Source organism: Theropithecus gelada, chromosome 13, assembly GCF_003255815.1.
Source record: "Theropithecus gelada isolate Dixy chromosome 13, Tgel_1.0, whole genome shotgun sequence".
Classification (NCBI taxonomy): domain Eukaryota; kingdom Metazoa; phylum Chordata; class Mammalia; order Primates; family Cercopithecidae; genus Theropithecus; species Theropithecus gelada.
Genome location: NC_037681.1, coordinates 90510562 through 90533137, shown reverse-complemented (window position 1 = coordinate 90533137; position 22576 = coordinate 90510562). Strand labels below are relative to the sequence as shown.

The 22576-nt window shown below is 41.2% G+C and overlaps 1 protein-coding gene across 3 annotated transcripts; it reads right to left on the bottom strand.

Annotated features, from left to right (window-relative positions):
- Nucleotides 1-766: 766 nt before the first annotated feature.
- SNRNP27 (small nuclear ribonucleoprotein U4/U6.U5 subunit 27) lies at nucleotides 767-11402 on the bottom strand. Of its 3 annotated transcripts, XR_003115255.1 has the most exons (7): nucleotides 11333-11402; nucleotides 10141-10261; nucleotides 8960-9072; nucleotides 8060-8139; nucleotides 2744-2808; nucleotides 1572-1743; nucleotides 767-1485 (listed from the first exon to the last, which is right to left on the bottom strand). XR_003115255.1 is itself a non-coding variant. In XM_025353726.1 (6 exons), the coding sequence occupies exons 1-6, from the start codon at nucleotides 11364-11366 to the stop codon at nucleotides 1689-1691; spliced, it is 468 nt and encodes a 155-aa protein (XP_025209511.1). In that variant the 5' UTR covers nucleotides 11367-11402; the 3' UTR covers nucleotides 767-1688. The 3 variants fall into 3 exon arrangements, 2 of the variants coding, with proteins under 2 accessions (XP_025209511.1, XP_025209512.1); XM_025353726.1 differs by having other exon boundaries at nucleotides 767-1743; XM_025353727.1 differs by having other exon boundaries at nucleotides 767-1743; nucleotides 10201-10261; nucleotides 11333-11389.
- Between the last annotated feature and the right edge of the window lie 11174 nt (nucleotides 11403-22576).

Here is a 22576-nt window from a genome sequence, read left to right as displayed (position 1 = left end):
TTATCTGCAAAGTATGCTGCCTTAAGGATTTCAAGTCAAATCTCTAGCAACACAATTTTACAGGTACCGATAAGAAACCATCAAAAGATGTATAAGATGTACGTAAACAAAGACTAGGTGCAGAACAATGTGAAGAGTTTGCTTCTATCTTTATGTATAAGAGATATATATATATAAAAATATATGGTTGTGTATATGTGGAATATCTCTGAAAGGATATACAATTAATGCATCACTAGATATCCTTTGTATCATCTGAATTGTGTTCTGCATTTGAAGTACTTACTCAGAAAAATAAGTTAAAATCTAGCCATACAGCCTTAACTACCAGCAAAGTCTACAACAGAATGGGTGATGGTTATTATCTTCAATATAAAAAGAGTGTTCTTCAAATGAAAAAAAGAAAAGTTTGACAAAAGACAAATATTAATAGATCCAAGATTTAAAATTAGCATGTCACAAAAGAAATATGGCTAATACATTAAAAAAATATTCATCCTCCCTAGAAACGAAAACAAAAACACAAAACCAAATAGTACCATTATTTTACCCATCAGGTAGGAAACTTTAAAACAAATTTTACACTTAATATTTGTACATGTGTCTGAAACAAGAATGCTCATACTTTACTGGATAGAGTTGGTTGTTACCTTCTAGCCAGAGATACCAAACGTCTTAAAACATGTATACATAGCCCTTTTAATCTCACTCAGCAATGCCACGTCTAAGTATGGAGCCTGAGGAAATAATGAAACATACAAAAATATGTATGTAATGGAGATAGAGTAGTCACAGTTTTAATTATAATGGCAAGTCATGGGAGGCAAGCCAGTGTTTACCAATAAAACATTAGTTAATAAATTATGATACAACCAAGTAGCTACTAAAAGCTAAGTTTCCAAAGAATATTTAAAAGTACTTTTTAAATGTTCACAGTACATGGGAGAAAAAAGGGTTAAAGAAAGAACTGCATACATATTCTGATATCATGGATGGGATTAACCCAAAGAAGCCTGGAAAGACATATACCAAAATGTTGAAATTGATTTTTTCTGGGAGTAGATAACAGGTGATTTTCTGCTTTTCTTTTACTTTTTGGTTTCTCTCAGATCTTTTTTTTTGCATGTAATGCTTTTTATACTTGGGGAGAGAACCATAAATGGCATTTTTTTCGGGGGGACCATAGAAGATAGAAAAATCTAGTTATGCTTTTTCATTCTTCCCATTTTTAAACTACTAACAATCAATATACTTAAATCTATGCATGAAAAAAAAAAGAAAATGTCTAGGGAGATTCGTTAGTAATAAAAAATATTTATCAAATCTAAAAGGGTAGAAATACTGCTTTATTGGATAAACTTACTTCCAAATTACTTTCATGTTTTTTAAGAAGTCCTAATGAGCATTCAAGAAGAAAACATATACTGCTTCCACAGGAATAAGAACAAATAAAATGGGGTTGACGCCTGCCACAAATGATATTTCCTAAAAGAAAAAAATGTAATATTTAACCTTTCTTCTGTTGAGGCAAGGTAAGTTAACTGCATACATCATAAATAAGATTTTCTTACTTTACAAGAAGGGAGAAATGAGATCCTATGTTTTGAATGCAAGTTAAATACAAAATACAAAATCCACTCTCTGACCAAGATGAGGGGGAAAAAAGTTATCCTTCAACATTTCAATTCTCATGCAATGAAATCCAAAGGTCTGTTGAATCCACCTTTTCGATTCATGTACTGCCTGTGATGAGAAGAGAAAATTCATTGTTTATTTTTTTAATCCTATACTCTTCTTATAAAAAAAAAAAAAAACATGCTTCAGAGATTAAACCTATAAACCATCTTTATAATAGCAAAGTCTAGGGTAGAAACTATTCAAGGTAATTTAATGTATATTTAGAGATTATTTTACTTTCAAAATAAACCAAAGACTTTCAGATTTCTTTTAACTCCAAATAGCAATATGGAAGTTTAATTTTGAAATTATTTGAGAAGATTCTATGGACTTAAAAAAAATCAATTGAAAATCCTTATTTATTTTAGGTAATAAGAAACAGGTAATTTAGAAATAGAGAGGAGTTCCAAAACAGACACCCATTAAGCCAATTCAATTGCACACTGTAATGATTCTCCCCATAAGACCTTATTTGAAGGTAATTTTACAAAAGATTGTCCAAAATGATTCTAGTACCTTAGCTTATAGCATTTTCAATCACATGATTCATAATCTAAATTAACTGGACTATTAATCTTTTATCAGTGATAAAGTTAGAGAGAAAGGCAATGTTTGAAAATATCTTGACTTTTTCATTAAGAATTCATGTATGGATTGGTTTGTTCCAAAACTGTGGTACAAATAAAATATGCCTATACGTAACAGAAGAATATATTTACAGTTGAAATCATTACATAATCAATCTAGTTCAGGAGGATCTATTTTATACCTAAATTATACTGAAATCAAAGCCCATAGACTTGAAATTATGCTTTTCTGAGGAAATTACTATCTATAGTCCTAAAATATTTAAGCCAACTGCCCTCTCTCTCTAATAGCTATTAGCTCACATGTAAATGGGAAAACAATTTTAACACGCCAGAATATAAGCAATGAAGATAATATTTCATTCAAACAAGGAACTGTATGGAAAACTGCTACATTTCCTACAAATGTGATTATCCCATAATAACGTTCTAAGTACAAAACTGATTAGTTCAAACATAATAATGGGGGCCATGCATACCTGTACTTCCTCTTCTGAGAGACATTTATGGCATAGGCATTTACAGAGCCATCCACCTTCTTACCCTGAAGAAAAACAATAAACAAATAACAAACAAAAAACCAGGGAGGATACATTAAATCAGGATATATGAAAGCAGGTGTGGTAGCAGTGGCATGTACCTGTACTCCCAGCTACTTGGGGGCAGGCTAAGGTGGGAGGATTGCTTGAATCCAGGAGTTTGGGACTGCAAGGAGCCATGATCACACCAATCCAATGCACTCCAGCCTGGGCAATTGAGCATGATCCAGTCTCAAAAAAAAGAAAAAAGAAAAAAGAAAAAAAAAAGAAGAAGAAAGCAGGAGGAAGGCAGAGGGAAGTGGGGGAGAAGGGGGGAGGAGGGGGAGGAGGAAGGGAAGGAGAAGCAGCAGCAGAAGCGGCAGCAGCAGTGGAAGAAGCAGAAACAGCAGCAGCAGAAGCAGAAGCAAGAGCAGCAGCAGCAGCAGCAGCAGCAGCAGAAGCCAAGAGCAGCAGCAGCACAAGAAGCAGGAGCAGAAGCAGAAACAGAAGGAGCAGCAGCAGCAAGAGGAGCAGCAGCAGCGGAAGAAGAGGAAGGAGGAGGAGAAGGAAGGAGAATAAAGGAAGGAAGGAAGGAGGAGGAGGAGGAGAGTCCAATGAGGGAGAGATAATTTCCAGATCCTATGAACTCCCAAGCGGTACAACTCTCTGCTCACACTTTTACAATTGCACATAAGCAATTAATATTCAAACCAACAAACATTCACAGTGTATGTACTATGTGCAAGGCATGCTGAGAAAGTAGGGTAGCAGAATCTAATCTTTTCTGGTCAAAGAATACTTTGAAACCAGATAAAAGGTATAATCTCCAGAAAAACTCATATTTACACAAAATTTAACTTACAACCTTAGCTAATAATATTCTCATATCATGGCTGGAATGGTTGCCCTTGCAATTTTTTGTTCATTTTAAAAATTATCATTTTTTAGACACAGGGTCTCGCTGTCGCCAGGTTGGAGTGCAGTGGCGTGATCATAGCTCACTGCAGCCTCAAACTCCTGGGTTCAAGTGATCTTCCTGCCTCAGCTCCTGAGTAGCTGGGACTACAGGCACATGCCACCAATCTGGGCCAATTTTGAATTTTTTTTTTCCTGTAGAGATGGGATCTCACTATGTTGCCCAGGCTGGTCTTGAACTCTTGGTCTCAAGCAATTCTCCTGCATTGGCCTTCCAAAGTACTGGAATCCCAGGCATGAGCCATTGTGTCCAGCCCAATTTTGATCTTTAAATCAAGAATCAGAACAGAATAACAGACACAAATGCTAGGTTATGTGTCACTCCGTCTTGACCTTTCTGAATGTAGCACCCATTCTCTTTTTCACAAATTCTTGTTCAGGTCTTCTAATCCAGCCAAGTCAACTCAACATACCCACTTTCCCCCATGTTGTTCCTCATGCCTGAATTGCCTTCCCCGCCTCTAACTTGAACTATCTGGTTATTATCCATTGTTCAAGGCCCAATTCACGCATTCCAGTTGCTAGGAAGTGCCATCTTCTCTAACTGCAGAAAAATTGTTAACTGTGCTTTCCTCACAGTACCCTCTATTTTCTTTTCTTTTTTTTTTTTTTTTTTGAGATGGAGACTTGCTCTGTCACCAGGCTGGAGTGCAGTGGCGTGATCTCAGTTCACTGCAAACTCCACCTCCCGGGTTCAAGCGATTCTCCTGCTCAGCCTACCGAGTAGCTGGGACTAAAGGCATGCGCCACCACGCCCAGCTAATTTTTGTATTTTAAGTAGAGATGGGGTTTCACCATGTTGGCCAGGGTGGTCTTGATCTCTTGACCTCGTGATCCCACCCCACCGCCTCCCGAAGTGCTGGGATTACAGGCATGAGCTACCACACCCAGCCCAGTACCTTCCATTTTCTACCCTATAAAACCATGATGTGCATCGTAAAGGTATTTTCCCTATGAGACTGCAAGCTTCTTGATGGAGGGATATGTCTGAGAGTCACCTTTGCATTCTTACATCCTAGGTAACTGCACTCCCAGGTATTCAGAAAATGACTTAGATGAGTATCATTAGTTAATGTCATGACACACACAAGTGACCCCCACCTCCTCCCTCTCCCATTACTACCTATGCAAGAGTAGCCTATCTGTGTAGTGTACTTAATTAGATATTGGTGTCAGGGCAAAAACTGATTCTGACCCACTGGCCAAAAGGCATACACAGATTAATATATATTTGAAGTGGGGCTAAAATAAATGTATTTGGTCTTACTTTTCTATACCTATTTTCACGTATTTTTTGGGGGGTGGAGGGTGAGTCCTCAACAAATTACTTGAGGTATATGATTTTGAACTCCCAATAATAGGAAGTAAGCATGACTGAGAAACTGGTCTTGGGCACAAAAAAGTAAATGATGATAACCTTTTTACAAAGTTCGATTCCTAAAGGTTAACTGATTTCTGGCAACTAGTTGCAGAGTTGCATATTATTAGTTCTATCCTCATTTATTTACATGCTGGCATAGAAAATTATCCATTAATAAACAAAACCAAACTTTGAAACTTCCTAGAAGAATGTTATTGAAGTAATTGCAGTTTTAGCCATTATTTTCAATGGCAAAAACTGTAATTACTTTTGCACCAATCTAATAAAATGAAAGGGAAAAGCCAAGCACATTGCTGTGAGGCTATAGTCCCAGCTACTTGGAAGGCTGAGGCAAGAGGATTTCTTGAGCCAAGGAGTTTGAGCACAGCCTGGGCAACACAGGAAGGCTCCGTCTCTTCAAAAATAATAATAAAAAAAAATGGACTGAGGCAGGAGGATTTCTTGAGGTCATGAGTTCAAGACCAACCTAGGCAGCACAGCAAGACTCTATCTCTGCAAAAAATAAAAAAATTATCCTGGCGTGGCGGCATGTGCCTATACTCTTAGCTACTCCAGAGGCTAAGGCGGGGAAATTGCTTCAGCCCAGGAGGTCAGGCTGCAGTGAGCCATGATCATACCACTGTACTCCAGTATGGGTGACAAAACAAGAACCTGTCTAAAAAACTAAAAAATGAGGCTGGGTGCAGTGGCTCATGCCTGTAATCCTAGCACTTTGGGAGGCCAAGGCAGGTGGATCCCTTCAGGCCAGGAGTTCGAGACCAGCCTGGCCAACATGGCTAAATCCCATCTCTACTAAAAATACAAAAATTAGCCAGGCATGGTGGCAGGCACCTGTAATCCCAGAAACTTGGGAGGCCGAGGCAGGGGAACTGGTTGAACCTGGGAGGTGGAGGTAGCAGTGAGCTGAGATGGCGCCACTGCACTCCAGCCTGGATGACAGAGCGACACTCTGTCTCAAAAAAATAAAATAAAATAAAATAAAAAATAATAAAAATAAAAAAATGAAAATACAATCAAATAGAAAGGAAAATGGGTGACTACACTGGCATATGAAGAGGTCCCACAATAGATCAATGATGAAACATCACAAGATACACATTACTTAAAAACACAAATGAGCTGACTTTATAACTGATAGCCATGAAGCCAACTGCATATAAACTAAATTAACATCCTTGTAGATGTCATTTTAAAAAACTGACATCAATTAGTGTGACAGTACTCCATAATTTTTATAAGATCTATGACTTTTCACCTAATTTTTCCCTTATAAGCAAACATCCTCAACACTGACTACATTTAAGTGATGGGTGGCACCACCCTTAGATCTGACTTTCAGGAGCTTCAAATCTGACATCAAACAACAGGAAAACCAAAAAACAAAGAAAATAATTCCATTTTCTTTGGGGAAAAAGTTCCCTCCTCATTCTTCTAAAGACAATAAAACTATAGTTGCTTTACTTTTAATGTATTTTTATTCACCCAACATATATATTAATAAATTTTCATTTATAAAATACTCTTTGGAAAAACAAATAAGGATTTAGGGCATTCAAGGGGAAAAAAGCTGATAAATAAACTTCATTAAATTCCAAAACAGAATTCATATAACCATTGCAAGAATGAGAGCTTGCTCTTAATTTCTCACCTCAAAACAGTCATGCCTCAGTACTCCTAAGTTACACACTGTCATTTTAAAACATGTGAGCCCTGCACAGTCACATTAGTTAGAAAGAAACTCTTACAGCAACTGCGATTACCCCACTCCATTAGCAACTCAATGGAATACAAGACTTGGGAAAGTGCATTATTTTTGACAATTTTTTCTCAAACATCTCTATTTCCATTCGCAAAACTAAATGGAAAGATTTAAAATTCTAGCAAAGAGATTTTGAAAAATATATTGTTTTTCTTTCCATACACCCTCCCTCTCTCCATCTCCTCTCCTCTTTCTTCTCTCTATGCCTATCTCTCCCTTCCCCCATCTCTCTCTCTCTATGCTCTCCCTCCTCTACCTAATCCCTCCCTCTTTTTCCTCTTCCCTCATCTCTCTGCTATTATGAAGGCTAGACAGCATTCACTCCCCTATCCACCCTACTTCTAAGCTGTGAGACATGTATGCAGCTGCCCAATGTCATCTCTATCTGGCAGCTGGATTTTGTTCTTCCATTTCCCAGCAGTTCCCCTTCCAGAAACTCTGTTCCGGGTTAACTGTATCACTCAGGGTCCCAGCCTGACACCTGAGAGGCATTACTAACTACTCACTCCCACTTCCCCCAGCTCCTGAATCGTTCTCAACTCAGCTCAGGCCTTCATCATCTTTCACTTGCACAAATCAGCAGTTCTCCCTGCCTCCAGTCTAACCCACCTCTCATCTGTCCTCCATGCTGCCCCCAGAGTTATTGTTCTAAAACACACATATAACCATGCCACTCCCTCATTTAAAAATCACTACTTCCTCTCCTCAACACCTAAAGAATCAACTCTGAATTCCTTAGCATGACTAAGGGCATCAAAAGCCCTCTGTGATTTGCCTCCTACCTCTATTTCTAGCCTAAGTCACTAGCCCATCAGCACTGCTTTATCCCCGGCAGAATTTGAAATTCCCACAATACACTGTGCTCCTTTACAGCTACATGGCATTTTCATGAGCTCTTCCCTTTACCTGAAATAATCATCTTCCTCTTTTTGTCTGATCACTTCTACTTGCCTTTTAAGATCTAACTCAAACATCGTCCCTGGCAACCACTCCCCGAATTCCAATGGCAGTTCACTATTTCCTCCTCTGTATTCTCAAACTTCTTCAAACAGATAGTTATTGTCTTATAATCAAACACATTTGTATAAATGGAAAAGAACATGGAAAGACAGGACAGTCATAACAGATTAATTCAAATGAGAATGTTGCACGTTTTACTTACTTTTGTGGAGTCAAAGGAGGCAAATCCCATTAACTTCATCATTTCTATTTCTTCCTCTGTTTTGCCCTCTAAGTCTTCCTCTGCAAAAATGAATAATTTTGTGAACTCTCTATCATTTCATATATATACATAAACAAAAAGAGAGGTGGTAACAGATTAATAGTCATTCCACCTCACTAGCAGAGAATACACAAAACAATTAGCTGAAGATGAGTCTAATGAAAAAATTCCTCTTACATTTGGACAGAATGTAACTTATGGTACAAAGAAAAAGTCCTCTCCTTGAAGCCTTTAGACAGGATTACCTTTTAAAAAAAATCTGGGTTTCATATTAAGGACTACCTTTAATAACAGGCATGACACTATCTAGTTCTGAAGATACTTCCAAAATAGAATATTCTCATGTTTGTAACTTCCCTTCTATATCAGGAGCACCACAGATAACCAGCAACTTGCTAGGGTGTAATTAAAACAAAATCTCACGCTGGGCACGATGGTTCATGCCTATAATCCCAGCACTTTGGGAGGCCGAGGCGGGAGGATCATCTGAGGTCAGGAGTTTGAGACCAGCCTGGCCAACATGGTGAGAACTCGTTTCTACTAAAAGTACAAAAATTAGTGGCGGGTGCCTGTAATCCCAGCTACTCTGGGAGGCTGAGGCATGAGAATTGCTTGAACCTGGGAGGTGGCAGTTGCAGTGAGCCAAGATCGTGCCATTGCACTCCAGTCTGAGTGACAAGAATGAAACTCTATCTCAAAAAAAAAACCAAAAAACTAAAAAACTCAAAACCATATGCAATGAACATTATAAAAGGCTTAACATTTAAATGTTCAAAATTAAACTTTTATAATTTTATCATCACTGTACTTTTACTACAGTTATTTATCTAATAACATTACCAGTAATCTGCCGTTCTTTGCTCTTTGTTTCTTTTGTTTCTTTCTTTTCCTCATCTCTTCTTTCTTTCAGTCGAGAAGGGGAAGGAGATGTGGATCTATGTCGTCTTGGAGATCTAATATTTACAAGTAAAGATGTTAGAAACAGACATATCAACTTTGTATCAATCAGCACAGATATACATGAGCCGAGCTCCATAGAACCACCAGTCATTCCCTATAGCAAAGTGAGGAAAAAGGTTCTGACAAGGCCTTGTTAACAAAAAAAATTTTAAATGTAGTTTACTGCTTAATCATCAGTTGTCTTCAGTACAATTAGAGCTAGAAAGCTTTCTGGAAGGCAGAAAAATGTAAATCCAGCACTTTGGAAAGCCGAGGCAGGAGGATGGCTTGAGCCTAGGAATTCAAGACCAGCCTGGGCAACACAGGGAGACCCTCTCTCTCTCTCTCAAAAAAAACAAAAACAAAAACAAAAAAAGACTCAGAGCCCATTTCTGAAGTTCTTCCAAGATCATCCATTCTTGATTACATACTTGAATAAATCATTATCACCAAAAGTTAATAAAAAAGAAACAAAAGGCCGGGTGCAGTGGCTCACGTCTGTAATCCCAGCACTCTGGGAGGCCGAGGTGGGTGGATCACCAGGTCAGGAGATCAAGACCATTCTGGCTAACACGTTGAAACCCCGTCTCTACTAAAAATACCAAAAAAAAAAAAAAAAAATAGCCAGGTGTGGTGGCACATGCCTGTAGTCCCCGCTACTCGGGAGGCTGAGGCAGGAGAATCGCTTGAACCAGGGGAGGCAGAGGTTGCAGTGAGCCGACGTTGCCCGGCTGCATTCCAGCCTGGGTGACAGAGTGAGACTCCGTCTCAAAAAAAAAAAAAAAAAAAAAGAAAGAAACAAAAATATAAAATACTTACTTCTTCTTCTTGCCAAGCACCATGCTCTGTGGTTTGCATGCGTTATTTCTTACTTACTCCTCAAGACAATTTTGCGATGTGGAGTACTATTAGCCCCATTTAACCAAGCTGAATGTTAGCTTTAGAATACGGTTGGATTAAGTTTCCTCCATTTCAGGAAACTGTAAATCCCCTTAAAAGCGATCAAAACAAAGTTAAGAGCAGCGACCAGTTTCTTAGGGACTTTCGGTAAATAAAGCTCTTGGCTTATTTTCTACCCTTACCGGGAGCGTCTTCGGTGCGGGGATCGCGAACGGCTCCTTCTCCGATCTCTCTCCCGAGACCTGGACCTTTCTCGGCGCCTGCGTTCTCTCTCCCGGGATGTGGACCGGGAACGCCTACGTTCTAATGGAATCGCACACAAATTGCAGAACTGAAAATTACCTCAAATATCTAGAGCTGCGCCGTCCAGTAGAAAAATAATGCAAACCATTACTAGTCACATTAAAAAGGTAAAAAGAGGCCAGTGGCTCACGCCTTTAATCCCAGCACTTTGTGAGGCCCAGGCGGGCGGATCACAAGGTCAGGAGTTCGAGACCAGCCTGGCCAATGCGGCGAAACCCCGTCTCTAATAAAAATACAAAAATTAGCCAGGCGTGGTGGCACGGACGGGTAATCCCAGCTACTAGGAAGGCTGAGGCAGAAGAATCGCTTGACCCCGGGAGGTGGAGGTTGCAGTGAGCTGAGATCGGCCACTGCACTCCAGCCTGGGCGGGCGACACAGCGAGACTCTGTCTCATTAAAAGTAAATAAATTGATTAAAAAGAAAAAAACCAACGAATCGGGGCAGAACGGAGGGTCTCAGTTAGATCTCCTGATGGAAGTCCAGCTTTCTTTACATCGCGCTGCCTCATTTATGGGGCTGGGAGCCAGAAAACATTACGAAGTGAGCTCCCAGGACTCAAAAATCTTAATATCATTTCCCTGTAATGACTTGGGCAGGAATCTAACATTTATTAAGTATTTAAGAACTAGGCAGAATCACATACTGTATGTTATGGGATGTGACATTAATTATCACATCAGTTTTTAAAAGTTGGCAATAGTACCCTCAATGACTAATTCTGGGAATTCGATTCAGAAAGGCTGAGTAGTGTCTTGCCCACCGTCGCCCAGAAATTCAGCAAAGGAACTGAGGCCTAATTCTAAACCCACCGGCCACAGTGTAATAAAGGTTATTGTATTAAGGTGACAAAGACTTAATGAAACTAATTCAGAGACACTGCCTTCAAACCGGAGAAGGTGGGCTGAAGAGGGAAGGGCCCAGGTCTACGTTCCTTTATCCACCCCTCGCTCTCCTCCTGGGGAAAAGACCCCGCCTCTCTACTACCCGGCTACCAAAAACAAAACAAAATAAAACAAAAGGGACCGGCCTCCGACAGAGCCCCACATCCTCCGAAATGCTACAGGACTCACCCCTCCGTGGGGAGCGGCTACGACTGCGACCCATTTGGAGTCCCGCTTCCCGGAAACAACTGTGCAACAACTTCCGGGAGGGCCGGGAACCGAGCTTTTACCGCCGACCAGAAAACGTCAAAATGAGTCGCGAGGGTTCCGGTCTTCTTTTGTTCACGGTGGGCATTAAAACATGCGATTTGGTATTACTATAGAAATTCCTGGAAAATTCAGTCGTATACTCATTACCCTAACACATCTTTCATTTCTTCCCCCATTTTTGTCCACATGCACAAAATACAGCAAACGAATTGTAAGCAGCAAACAGCTTATGTTTTTCCACATAACATTTATAAGCAGTGAATATACCAAAGTTCACCTTTTTTTTTTTTTTTGAGACAGAGTCTCGCTCTGTCGCCCAGGCTGGAGTGCAGTGGCGCGATCTCCGCTCACTGCAAGCTCCGCCTCCCGGGTTCACGCCATTCTCCTGCCTCAGCCTCCCGAGTAGCTGGGACTACAGGCGCCCGCTACCACGCCCGGCTAATTTTTTTGTATTTTTAGTAGAGACGGGGTTTCACCGTGTTAGCCAGGATGGTCTCGATCTCCTGACCTCGTGAATCGCCCGCCTTGGCCTCCTAAAGTGCTGGGATTACAGGCGTGAGCCACTGCGCCCCGCCCCCGTCCATCTGCTTTATATTTTCTGATGCCATCATTGAGAAGGCACCCAAAACCTCCTACGGGCTCTTGGAAGGAAAACTAAAGGCCCCAAATTCCATCCTACCCCACAGAGTACTTCCCCGAAGTTGCCTCTGTCCTCACGGAAAACAACAACAACAACAAAAACTTTAGAATGTTCAAAACTACAAAAATTAGGAGAAAGACTATCTTGCCCCAAGGCTGAACCATCTGTAATAGAGCATAAATAAGCTTACCAGGAAAGACTCAAACCTCTTTATTTTATTTTATTTTATTTATTTTGTTCCAGGGTGCATTTGCAGGATGTGCAGTTTTGTTACATAGGTAGACGTGTGCCATGGTGGTTTGCTACACCTATCAACCCATTAAGCCCTGCATCTATTAAGCTATTCTTCCCAATGCTCTCCCTCCCCCCAGCTCCTCCCCCTACAGGCCCCAGTGTGTGTTGTTCCCCTCCCTGTGCCCATGTGTTCTCATTGTTCATCTCCTACTTATAAGTGAGAACACGCAGTATTTGGTTTTCTGTTTCTGTGTTAGTTTGCTGAAGATAATGGCTTCCAGTTCCATCCATGTCCCTGCAAAGGACATTATCTCGTTCCTTTTTATGGCTGTATAGTATTCTATGGTGTATATGTACCACATTTTTTTAATCTAGTCTATCATTGACGGGCATTTGGGTGGTTTCTATGTCTTTGCTATTGTGAATAGTACTGTAATGAACATATGCGTGCATGTATCTTTGTAATAAAATGGTTTATATTCCTCTGGGTATATACCCAGTAATGGGATTGCTGGGTCAAATGGTATTTCTGGTTTTCGGTCTTTGAGGATTCACCACGTTGTCTTCCACAATGGTTGAACTAATTTACATTCCCACCAACAGTGTAAAAGTGTTGAACCTCTATTTCTAATCAAACCAACTCTTTTCAGTCAGTTCTCTCCAGAATTATCAAATCTAGTGACCTGGCTTTTAAAATACAAAGAGCTGGGAGATGGAAAGGGACTTTATTAGGTTGGAAAAAATGCCCACCAATCACATACATTTTTAGTTAGATTTATACATTCAGAGTGGCCTCTTTAATACCTATTCCAACCCAGACTTCCAGGAAAGATCCAGCCATGACATGTAGGATTTCTACCACCAGCCCCGACCCCCAGACTCTTTTGGAATTACCCTGGCAAAGCATGCACTAGGTGTAGAATGGGGAGGTTCAAGAGAGGCGCAGGCCCCAGGGAAGAAGATTTAGGGACATCACTGGAGAAACACACCACTAATGATAGCTGGGCGTGGTGGTACACGCCTGTAATCCCAGCTACTTGGGAGGCTGAGGCTGGAGAATTGCTGGAACCTGGGAGGCTGAGGTTGCAGTGAGCTGAGATTATGCCACTGCACTCCAGCCTGGGTGACACAGTGGGACTCCATCTCAAAAAAATAAAATAAAATAAAATAAAATAAAATAAAAAGAGAGAGAGAGAAAAAGAAGAAATACACCACTAACGATTGAAGAAATTGTCCACAGGGAAGACAGGGTTTATGGGAAACCTAAGGGGGTATGTACTAGATGTGTAAGAGAGGAAGAACATGGTGGCCTCAGGTGGTGGCTGAAAACACTCCTTCTCTTTCTCCTTGTCCCCTCAGGGGTGGAGTCTCATCTGATGAAAATGCTTTTTAAGAAACCTCTCTAGGACTAAAAATGATTGGAAGGTATGTTGGGGATCAGTTGAATACACAAAGATTTTTTGAATGCATAAGATGCACAGGACACTATACCACTTTGGCACTAGGATGAAAAGATGAGTAAGACATGGTCCCTGCCTTAAGGAGCTTGCACTCTAGCTGTGGAGGCAGACAGAGACACATCTTCACTATAATGTGGTAAGATAAAATATGCACAGTGTGCTATGGTGACATGAAAGAAGGCTTTTCAGCCTAATTTGTCCAAGAGGGTTTCCTGGAATAATAATAATAATAGCTAATACGTACTGTGCTAATTATATTCCAGGCACTGTTATAAAAATGTTTATGTACACACACATTCACACGCACACAATTAGTTGAGCTGTGAGACTCAAAAGAATACATTGTCCAGGTAAAGAGTGGGAGTAGCAGCAATAGAAAAGGCACAGAGATGTGTCACACTAGGACATACACAAGCACTAAAAGAGGTTTGATATTATCACTTTGAGTTCACCATGGCAGACTTTACTAAGTACCTGGGACTTTATCCTTATGGTTACGAGAGGCCACTGGAGCATTTCAGGCTGGGGAGTGACCTGACCAGATTTGCATTTTAGATGATTCATCTGGATCTAAAGACCTGAGCCAGAAAGAACAAGTGGAGGGAATAAGGGGTTGCACTAAGGCAATGATGGAAGAGAATGAGAAAGAACATAGGAGACATTTGAGGAATAGCATGGCAGGTCTTGGAGACTGGTTAGATCCAGGCAGTGGGAAGAGAGAGAAGAAATGACTTCCAGGCAGGGCCAACTTTACAGGCATGTGACCTGTGTAGTCATACAGGGTCCTGGGCATAGAAGGGCTTAATACTCAGCTTTTGCTACTCTTGAAATTCCTGCTAATCTTTGAACAAGAGGTTCTGCATTTCCATTTTGCACTGGGCCTAGCAAAAAGTGTGTATCTCATAGTGATGCCTACTAAAGTGAGAAAAATCACAATTTGTCAGTTTACTACTTAACTGAGACACAATGGTGAGTCCATGTGGGAGACGGTGGAGAAGGCAGTAAAAGGGACATCCCTTTTTTATGTGAGACGCCCTCTGTCAGTGATTAGTATGGGCCCTTCCCTGCTCCTAGATCCCCCCATATCCATTCAGGGGAATTCCTTTTGTACATGTTTGCTCCACAGTGTGAGAACCCAGTTACACTTCTGCTTTTGGTGAGAGGAAGAACATGAATTTCATTTTAGAAGATTATTAAGTGTGAGGGACTTGAGGAACATCCAGATAGATATATTTTTGGTAGGCATCTGACCAGCTACAGACTGAGTCTGATAATTACAGGGAGCAATCACGGCTAAAGATAGAGATGGGGGGGATGGGCGTGGTGGCTCATGCCTGTAATCCTAGCACTTTCGGAGGCCGAGGTGGGCGGATCACGAGGTCAGGAGATCGAGACCATCCTGGCTAACACGGGGAAAGCCCGTCTCTACTGATAATACAAAAAATCAGCCGGGCATGATGGTGGGAGCCTGTAGTCCCAGCTACTCGGGAGGCTGAGGCAGGAGAATGGTATGAACTTGGGAGGCGGAGCTTGCACCAGTGAGCCGAGATCACACCACTGCACTCCAGCCTGGGCGACAGAGCGAGACTCTGTGTCAAGAAAAAAAAAAAAAGATACAGATGGGGGAGTGATGAATCACAGAAGTCCATGAAATTGTCCCAGTGAGAAAAGTGTGCTAGGTGAGCAAAGGATGGCCCCCATGTGGGATTAAACAGAAAAGGAAAGGCCCACAAAGGAAGCCAAGATGCACTTGTCAGGTAGCAAAACAAGAGTACAGAACAATGTGCCAGAATTCAGAGGGGTGGAGTTTTGAGAAAGAATGAGAACGGTCAGTGTAGCAAGCTGAATAATGGCCACCCAAAGATACCTGGTTCTTTCCTCTGGAACCTGTGAATATTACCTTCTATGGGAAAATGTTTACAGATGTGATTCAGAATATTGAGACAGGGAGATTATCCTGGATTATCCAGATAGACCCTAAATGCCATCACTAATGTCCTTATAAGGCACAGGCAGAGGAATGTTTGATACATACATGAGAGAAGGAGGCAGTGTAACCACAGAGGCAGAGATTGGGTGGTGCAGCCACAAGCCAAGGAATGCTGGCAGATTCTTCTCTAGAAACTCCAAAGGGAGCACACCCCTACTACACTTTGTAGTAGGGTTTGGCCCGGTAAAACTGGTTTTGGATTTCTGGCCTCTAGAATGGTAAGAGAATAAACTTCTGTTGTTTGAAGTCATCAGGTCTGTGGTAATTGGTGGCAGTAGCCTCAGGAAACTAATACCATCAGCTATGTCAAATGCAGCAGAGAATCCTTTAAAACAGGGGTCCCCAGTTCCCAGGTCATGGACCAGTATGGATCTGTGGCCTGTTAGGAACCGGGCCACACAGCAGGAGGTGAGCAGCTGGTGAGCTAGCATTACTCCCTGAGCTCTGCCTCCTGTCAGATCAGAGAGGCACTAGCTTCTTATAGGAGCACGAACCCTACTGTGAATTGCACATGGGAGGGATCTAGGTTGCATGCTCCTTATGAGAATCTAACTAATACCTGATGATCTGAGGTTGACAGTTTCATCCCAAAACCATCCCCTGCCCTGTCCTGTGGAAAAACTGTCTCCCACAAAACTGGTCCCTGGTGCCAAAAAGGCTGGGGACTTCTGCTTTAAAATAAGAACTGAAAACTGTCCACTGGATTTAGCTTTATAGAGGCCATTGGTGAACTTGCTGAAAATTGTTTTTGGGGAGAGTAGGTTAAGACAAATTACAAAGAATTACATTCATCTTTCCTACTCCCGAAATCCATACCAGCATGGGACATTAGGGAAGATGCCATCAGCAGACCAGAAGCTGAGGAATTTCCAAACCAGAAAAATCATACCTAAGACAATGGCAACTCAACACAACAAAAGAAGTGATGACTGAAAAGGTGAGCAGATCTCTCTCTTTGTAGTCACATTCATCCACCTCTCCTTCACCACCCCAGGCCTGTGACAACCACTAAGCTTTTTTCTACCTCTGTAGCTTTCCATTTTGAGAATGTTATATACATGGAATCATGTGATACATGACTTTTTTTTTTTTTTCTTTTGAGACAGAGTCCTGCTCTGTCGCCTAGGTTCAAGCGATTCTCCTGCCTCAGCCTCCCAAGTAGCTGGGTTCACATGCATGTGCCACCACACCCAGCTAATTTTTGTATTTTTAGTAGAGGCAAGGTTTCGCCATGTTGGCCAAACTGGTCTCAAATTCCTGGCCTCCAGTGATCCACCTGCCTCAGCTTCCCAAAGTGCTGAGATTACAGGCATGAGCCATTGTGCCTGGCTGATACATGACCTTTTAAAATGGACTTTTTTTATTACAATGCCCTTGAGATCATCCAAGTTGTATCAATTATCTGTTCCTTTTTGTGGTGGAGTAGTATTCCATAGTATGAATGTACCACAGTTTAACCATTCACCAATTGTAGGACATTTTGCTTGTTTCTGGCTTTTAGCTATTACAGATAAAGCCCTTATGACTATTTGTATACAGGTTTTTCTACCGATAAATGCCCAGGAGTGTGATTGCTGGGCTTTATAGTAGGTGCCCGTTTAGTTGTTGTTTTTTTTTTTTTTTTAAAGAAACTGCCGATCTGTTTTCCAAAATGGTTATGCCATTTTACTTGCCTACCAGCAATGTATGAGAAATCCAGTTTCTACACATCCTCACCAACATTTGGTGTTGTCACTATTTTTTAGGTATTCTAATAGGTAGATAGTGATATCTCATCACAGTCTTAACTTGTATTTCCCTAATGGCTATCTCAATATATTTTCATGTTCTTATTTACCATCCATATATACTTTTTGATGAAATGTCTCTTCATATCTTTTGTCCATTTTCTGTTTGGATTATTGGTTTTAACTGTTGAGGTTTTGTTTTGTTTTGTTTTTTGATACGGGGTCGCCCAAGTGGTGTGAACACAGCTTACTGCAGCCTCGACCTTCTGGGCTCAAGTGATCTTCCTACCTCAGCCTCCCAGGTAGCTGGGATTACAGGTGCATGCCACCACACCCAGCTAATTAAAACAATTTTTTTTTTTTTTTGTAGGGATGGAGTCTCCCTACGTTGCCAAGGGTGGTCTCAAACTCCTGGACTCAAGCAATCCTTCCACCTCAGCCTCCCAAAGTGCTGGGATTGCAGGTGTGAGCCACCATGCCTGGCCAATTGTTGAGTTTTCAGAGTTCTTTATATATTCTAGATATGAGTCCTTTGTCAGATATATGATTTACAAACATTTTCTTCCAATCTCTAGTTTATCTTTTCATCCACTTAACAGGATCTCTTACAGAGGAAAGTTTTAAATTTTGAGTAAGCCCACTTATTTTCTTTTTTACAGATTATGCTCTTAATGTTATACCTAAGAGCTGTCGCCAAGGCCCAGAATCCTGCTGTAGGTTAAATGTTTGTTTCCCCCAAAATTCATATGTTGAAACCTAATCTTTGGTGTGATAGTGTTAGGAGGTGGGGCCTTTGGGAGGTGAATAGGTCATGAATCTGGGGTACTCATGAATGGGATTAGTGCCCTTACAAGAGAGACTCCAGAGAGTTCCCTTTCTTCTTCCACCATGTAAGGACACAGCAAGAAGGCACTATTCTGTTCTGTGAACCAGGAAGTAGGCCCTCACCAGATGAAGAACCTGCTGATGCCTTTATCTTGAACTTCCCAGCCTTCAGAACTGTAAGAAATACAATTCTGTTGTTTGTAAAGCTACCAGTCTATGGGATTCTGTTCTAGCAGCCTGAACGGACTAAGACTGTCCAAAGACTTTCTCCTACGTAATCTAAAGGTTTTATAATTTTACATTTTATATTTAAATGATATTTTGATTTTTGTATAATGTGTAAGGTTTAGGCCAAGATTCACTAAACCTTTTAGTGTTATATTTGGTCGAATGCTTTTTCTGCATCTATTAATATGATCATGTGATTTTTCTTTAGTTTGTTAAAATGGTAAATTACATGAATTGATTTTCAAATTGATTTATATTGAACCAACATGACCCAGAGAATCCCGCTGTTGCGTATATACCCAAAGGAAATAAAATCAGCACCACAGAGGTGTCTGGGCTCCCACATCAATTGCAGCATTATTCACAAGAGTCAAGATATGGAAGCAGCGTAAGTGTCCATTGATGGATGAATGGATCAGTTGTGCTATATATAAAATGGAATGTTATTTGGACTTAAAAGAGGAAATATGTCATTTGCAAAAACATGAATTAAACTGGAGGACATTATGCTAAGTGAAAAAAGCCAGACACAGAAAAATACTGCATGATCTCATTTATATCTGGGATCCAAAAAGAGTCACATACACAGTGTAGAATGGTAGTTACCAAGGGCAGAGAGGAGGAGGAAATGGGGAGATGTAGTTCAAAGGGTAGAAACTTGCAGTTATGTAGGATGAATAAGTCTAGAGGTCCAATGTGCCACAGAGCTAGAGTTATTAATATTGTATACTGAAGTTTTGCAGAGCAGAGATTTTAGGCGCTTTTACCACACAAAACAAGAGGTAACAGTGGTAGGTGATGGATATATTAATTTGCCTGCATGTCCTAATCTTTTTACTATGTATATCAAAACATCATGTACACTTTAAACATATGCAATTTTTTTTTTTTTTTTTTTTAAAGGAAAACAGCTCTGGGGTTTGAGTTTACTTTCAGCTCCACTGCTCCACAGCTTTACCACCTTGGACAATATTCTTAAGCTTTAAGCGTTCAGTTTTTTCTTCTCTAAAGTGGGAATAATAAAGTTTAATACGTTAGACTGTTGTGAAGAATAATAGCACATAGCACTTAGTAAATGTGTGTTTTAAAAATCTGGAATGTTTTAATCAGATATGGTGTCTTAGTCTGTTTCTACTGCTGTATCAGAATACCACAGACTGGATAATTTACAAAGAAGAGGAGTTTATTTGGCTCGTGGTTCTGCAGACTGGGAAGTCTAAGAGCATGCTGCCAGCATCTGGTGAGGGTCATCCCATGGTGGAAGGTATCGTGTAGTGAGGAAGCACGTGTGACAGAGAGCAAGGGGGGAGGGGGCAAACTCATCATTTTCAGCAGAAACCCCCTCTCACAGTAATGGCATTAATTCATTCATGAATGTGGAACCCTTGTGACCTAATCACCTCTCCAATGTCCTGCCTCTCAACACAGTTAAAATGGGAATTCAATTTTCATTTTATGAAGTTTTGAGGGACACACTCAAACCATAGCATATGGTAAGACACAGAGACACAGATGTGAATGTCACGAAGGAAGATGTTTTTAACTGAGTAAAACATTACAGTCAGTTTCCTAGAAGCAGGAAGCATGGCATTCCACACAGGGAAGCACTAGGGTTGACCAGGAGGTGAAGGGAATGAGGGGAAAGCATGGGTGAGACTTTACTGTGGTTGTCATGGGAAGGAATGGGTGAGGCAGGGTAAGCAACTTCTAAGACTGGCTAGTTTGGCTAGTTTGAATAACTTCAGCAGGCTGTCAGGTAAGAGGCTGGCCCTGGGGTGATTAGGGGATGGGAATATTGGCTTGGCTTATGAGAGTTTGTTAAAGGAGGTAGTTGGGGATGTGGGCTTTGGATTGGCTGGGGTGTATATGTAAGGCATGCTCCAATGGGAGTCTTTTGCAATCTCTAGGAATTAGTCCTAGGAAGATAAGTCTTAGTAAGAACCCAGATGTCAAAACATCAGAAAATAAAAAAGGCATGTTACTACAGTTTGTCATTATTCACACATTTATGGCACACCACATGTATCAGAGGATTTAACAATGCAAAAGACACAAGTCGTGAGTAGCTTGCAGTCCAGTGGGGGATACAAACAAGTAAACAGTGTGAAAGTGCATTAATGGGGAAAGAACAGAGTACTAGGAGGGCACATACCATGGGAAGGTTGTCAAGAAAAGTTTCCAGGAGAAAACAACATCCAAACAAGACCTAAAGTATGAGCAGAAACTAGCCGGGTGAAATGGGGTGACATCTGTGGTGGGGAAAGGTGGAAGAGATTGTCCAGGCTGAGGAGACTGCATGTGCAAGGGCAGGAAGCGAGGGACAGGATGGGCTCTTTAGAGAACTAAAGAAAAGTATGACAGCCACCTTGGGGGCAGAGTGTGGAGATGTGAAGACAAGGCTGAAACAGACTCGTTAGCTATTGTACAGAGTTATCCTGAGGGCAAATGGGGGACCTTCAAAGAATTCTGAGGATAGGAGAATAGACAGAGATTTGAGTTTATGCAGATAACTCTTTGGGTAATGTGGAGACTCAATTAGAAGGGGAAAACACAGGAGGTTGGTGCAATAATCCAGGTTGGAAATTATCATGGTCTGTACTAGAATGGTGGCAGTGGGCAAGGTGAGAAGTGGCTGCATTTGAGATACAGTTGGTAAAATCACAAGAACTTTGTGATTTCTGGATGCAGAGCATGAGGGAGTTGGAAGATTCGAGAATGACATCTAGGTTTCTGGCTTGCATAATTGAGTAGTGTCATTTGCTGACATGAGGCATACAAGACAAATTCCAGGGAAAGCAGATGCATGCAGATCTGGACATGCTAACTTTAGGTGCTATTTTGAACACTCAAGAGGAGATGTCAACTAGATGTGTATCTGGAACTTGGAAGAGAGATCTAGGCTAGAACTATAGGAAAAGGAATTATCAAAAATAGCACGCGCCACCATGCCCAGCTAATTTTTGTATTTTTAGTAGAGACAGGGTTTCACCATGTTGTCCAGGCTGGTCTCGAACTCCTGACCTCAGGTGATCCACCCTCCTCAGCCTTCCAAAGTGTTGGGATTACAGGCGTGAGCCACTGCATCTGGCTTCACCTATTTTTTAAAAAAATATTTTTTGTAGAGATGGGGTCTTGCTATGCTGCCCAGCCTAGTCTCAAACCCCTGGCCTGAAGAGATCCTCCTGCCTTGGCCCCCCAAAGTGCTGAGATTACAGGCATGAGCCACCATGCCCAGCCTTTCATACTTTACAAATGAATGTATGCTGTTGAGTAATTCTGCTCCATAATCAGATACAGTCTGACCACTACTTAATAATGATTGATGCCCTTTGAGGATTTTTGCTTTTTGTACCCCTGTACCTTAGACCTTGGGAAGAATTAAAACTCTCTGGTTGAGGAGAGTTTGTGCCATGCCTTTTTAAAAATTTTAATCCAGTCACATGATTGGGTCCATATTGGTTGAACACATTTCAGGAGATTGACAAGTCATTTATGCTTATCATTTGTACCCCTGGCTCTATTATTTTCTATTCTTTACACAGGTTCATCTTAAATAGTTTAACAATTACCAGTCCAATATTCTACATCAGCTATCAGAACTTTCTGCAATAGAAATATTCTATAGCTGTACTGTCCAATATGGTAGCCACCAGGTACATGAGTTACTGAGCACTTACAGTGTGGCTAGTGTGACTGAGGGAGTACATTTTAAATTTCTTTAAATTTTAATTAACTTACACTTAAGTGGCCACAGTGATCTTCAGTAACCCTATTTTTTCATATATTTTTTGAGACAGAGTCTTACTCTGTCATCTAGGCTGGAGTGCAATGGCACAATCTCGGTTCACTGCAACCTCTGCCTCCCAGGTTCAAGCGATTCTCCTGCTTCAGCCTCCCGAGTAGGTGGGATTACAGGCGCCCGCCACTACGCCCAGCTAATTTTTGTATTTTTAGTAGAGACGGGGTTTCACCATGTTGGCCAGGCTGGTCTCGAACTCCTGACCGCAGGTGATCTGCCCATCTCGGCCTCTCAAAGTGCTGGGATTACAGGTGTGAGCC

What these genes read in the sequence shown, in the direction of transcription:
- SNRNP27 (XM_025353726.1), bottom strand. Translation starts at nt 11,366, where the DNA reads ATGGGTCGCAGTCGTAGCCGCTCCCCACGGAGGG. An exon ending in CCGCACCGAAGACGCTCCCG is followed by an intron (nt 9,073 to 10,140) that starts GTAAGGGTAGAA and finishes TGTAAATATTAG; the next exon opens with ATCTCCAAGACGACATAGAT. An exon ending in TCTCAGAAGAGGAAGTACAG is followed by an intron (nt 1,744 to 2,743) that starts GTATGCATGGCC and finishes TTCTCATCACAG; the next exon opens with GCAGTACATGAATCGAAAAG.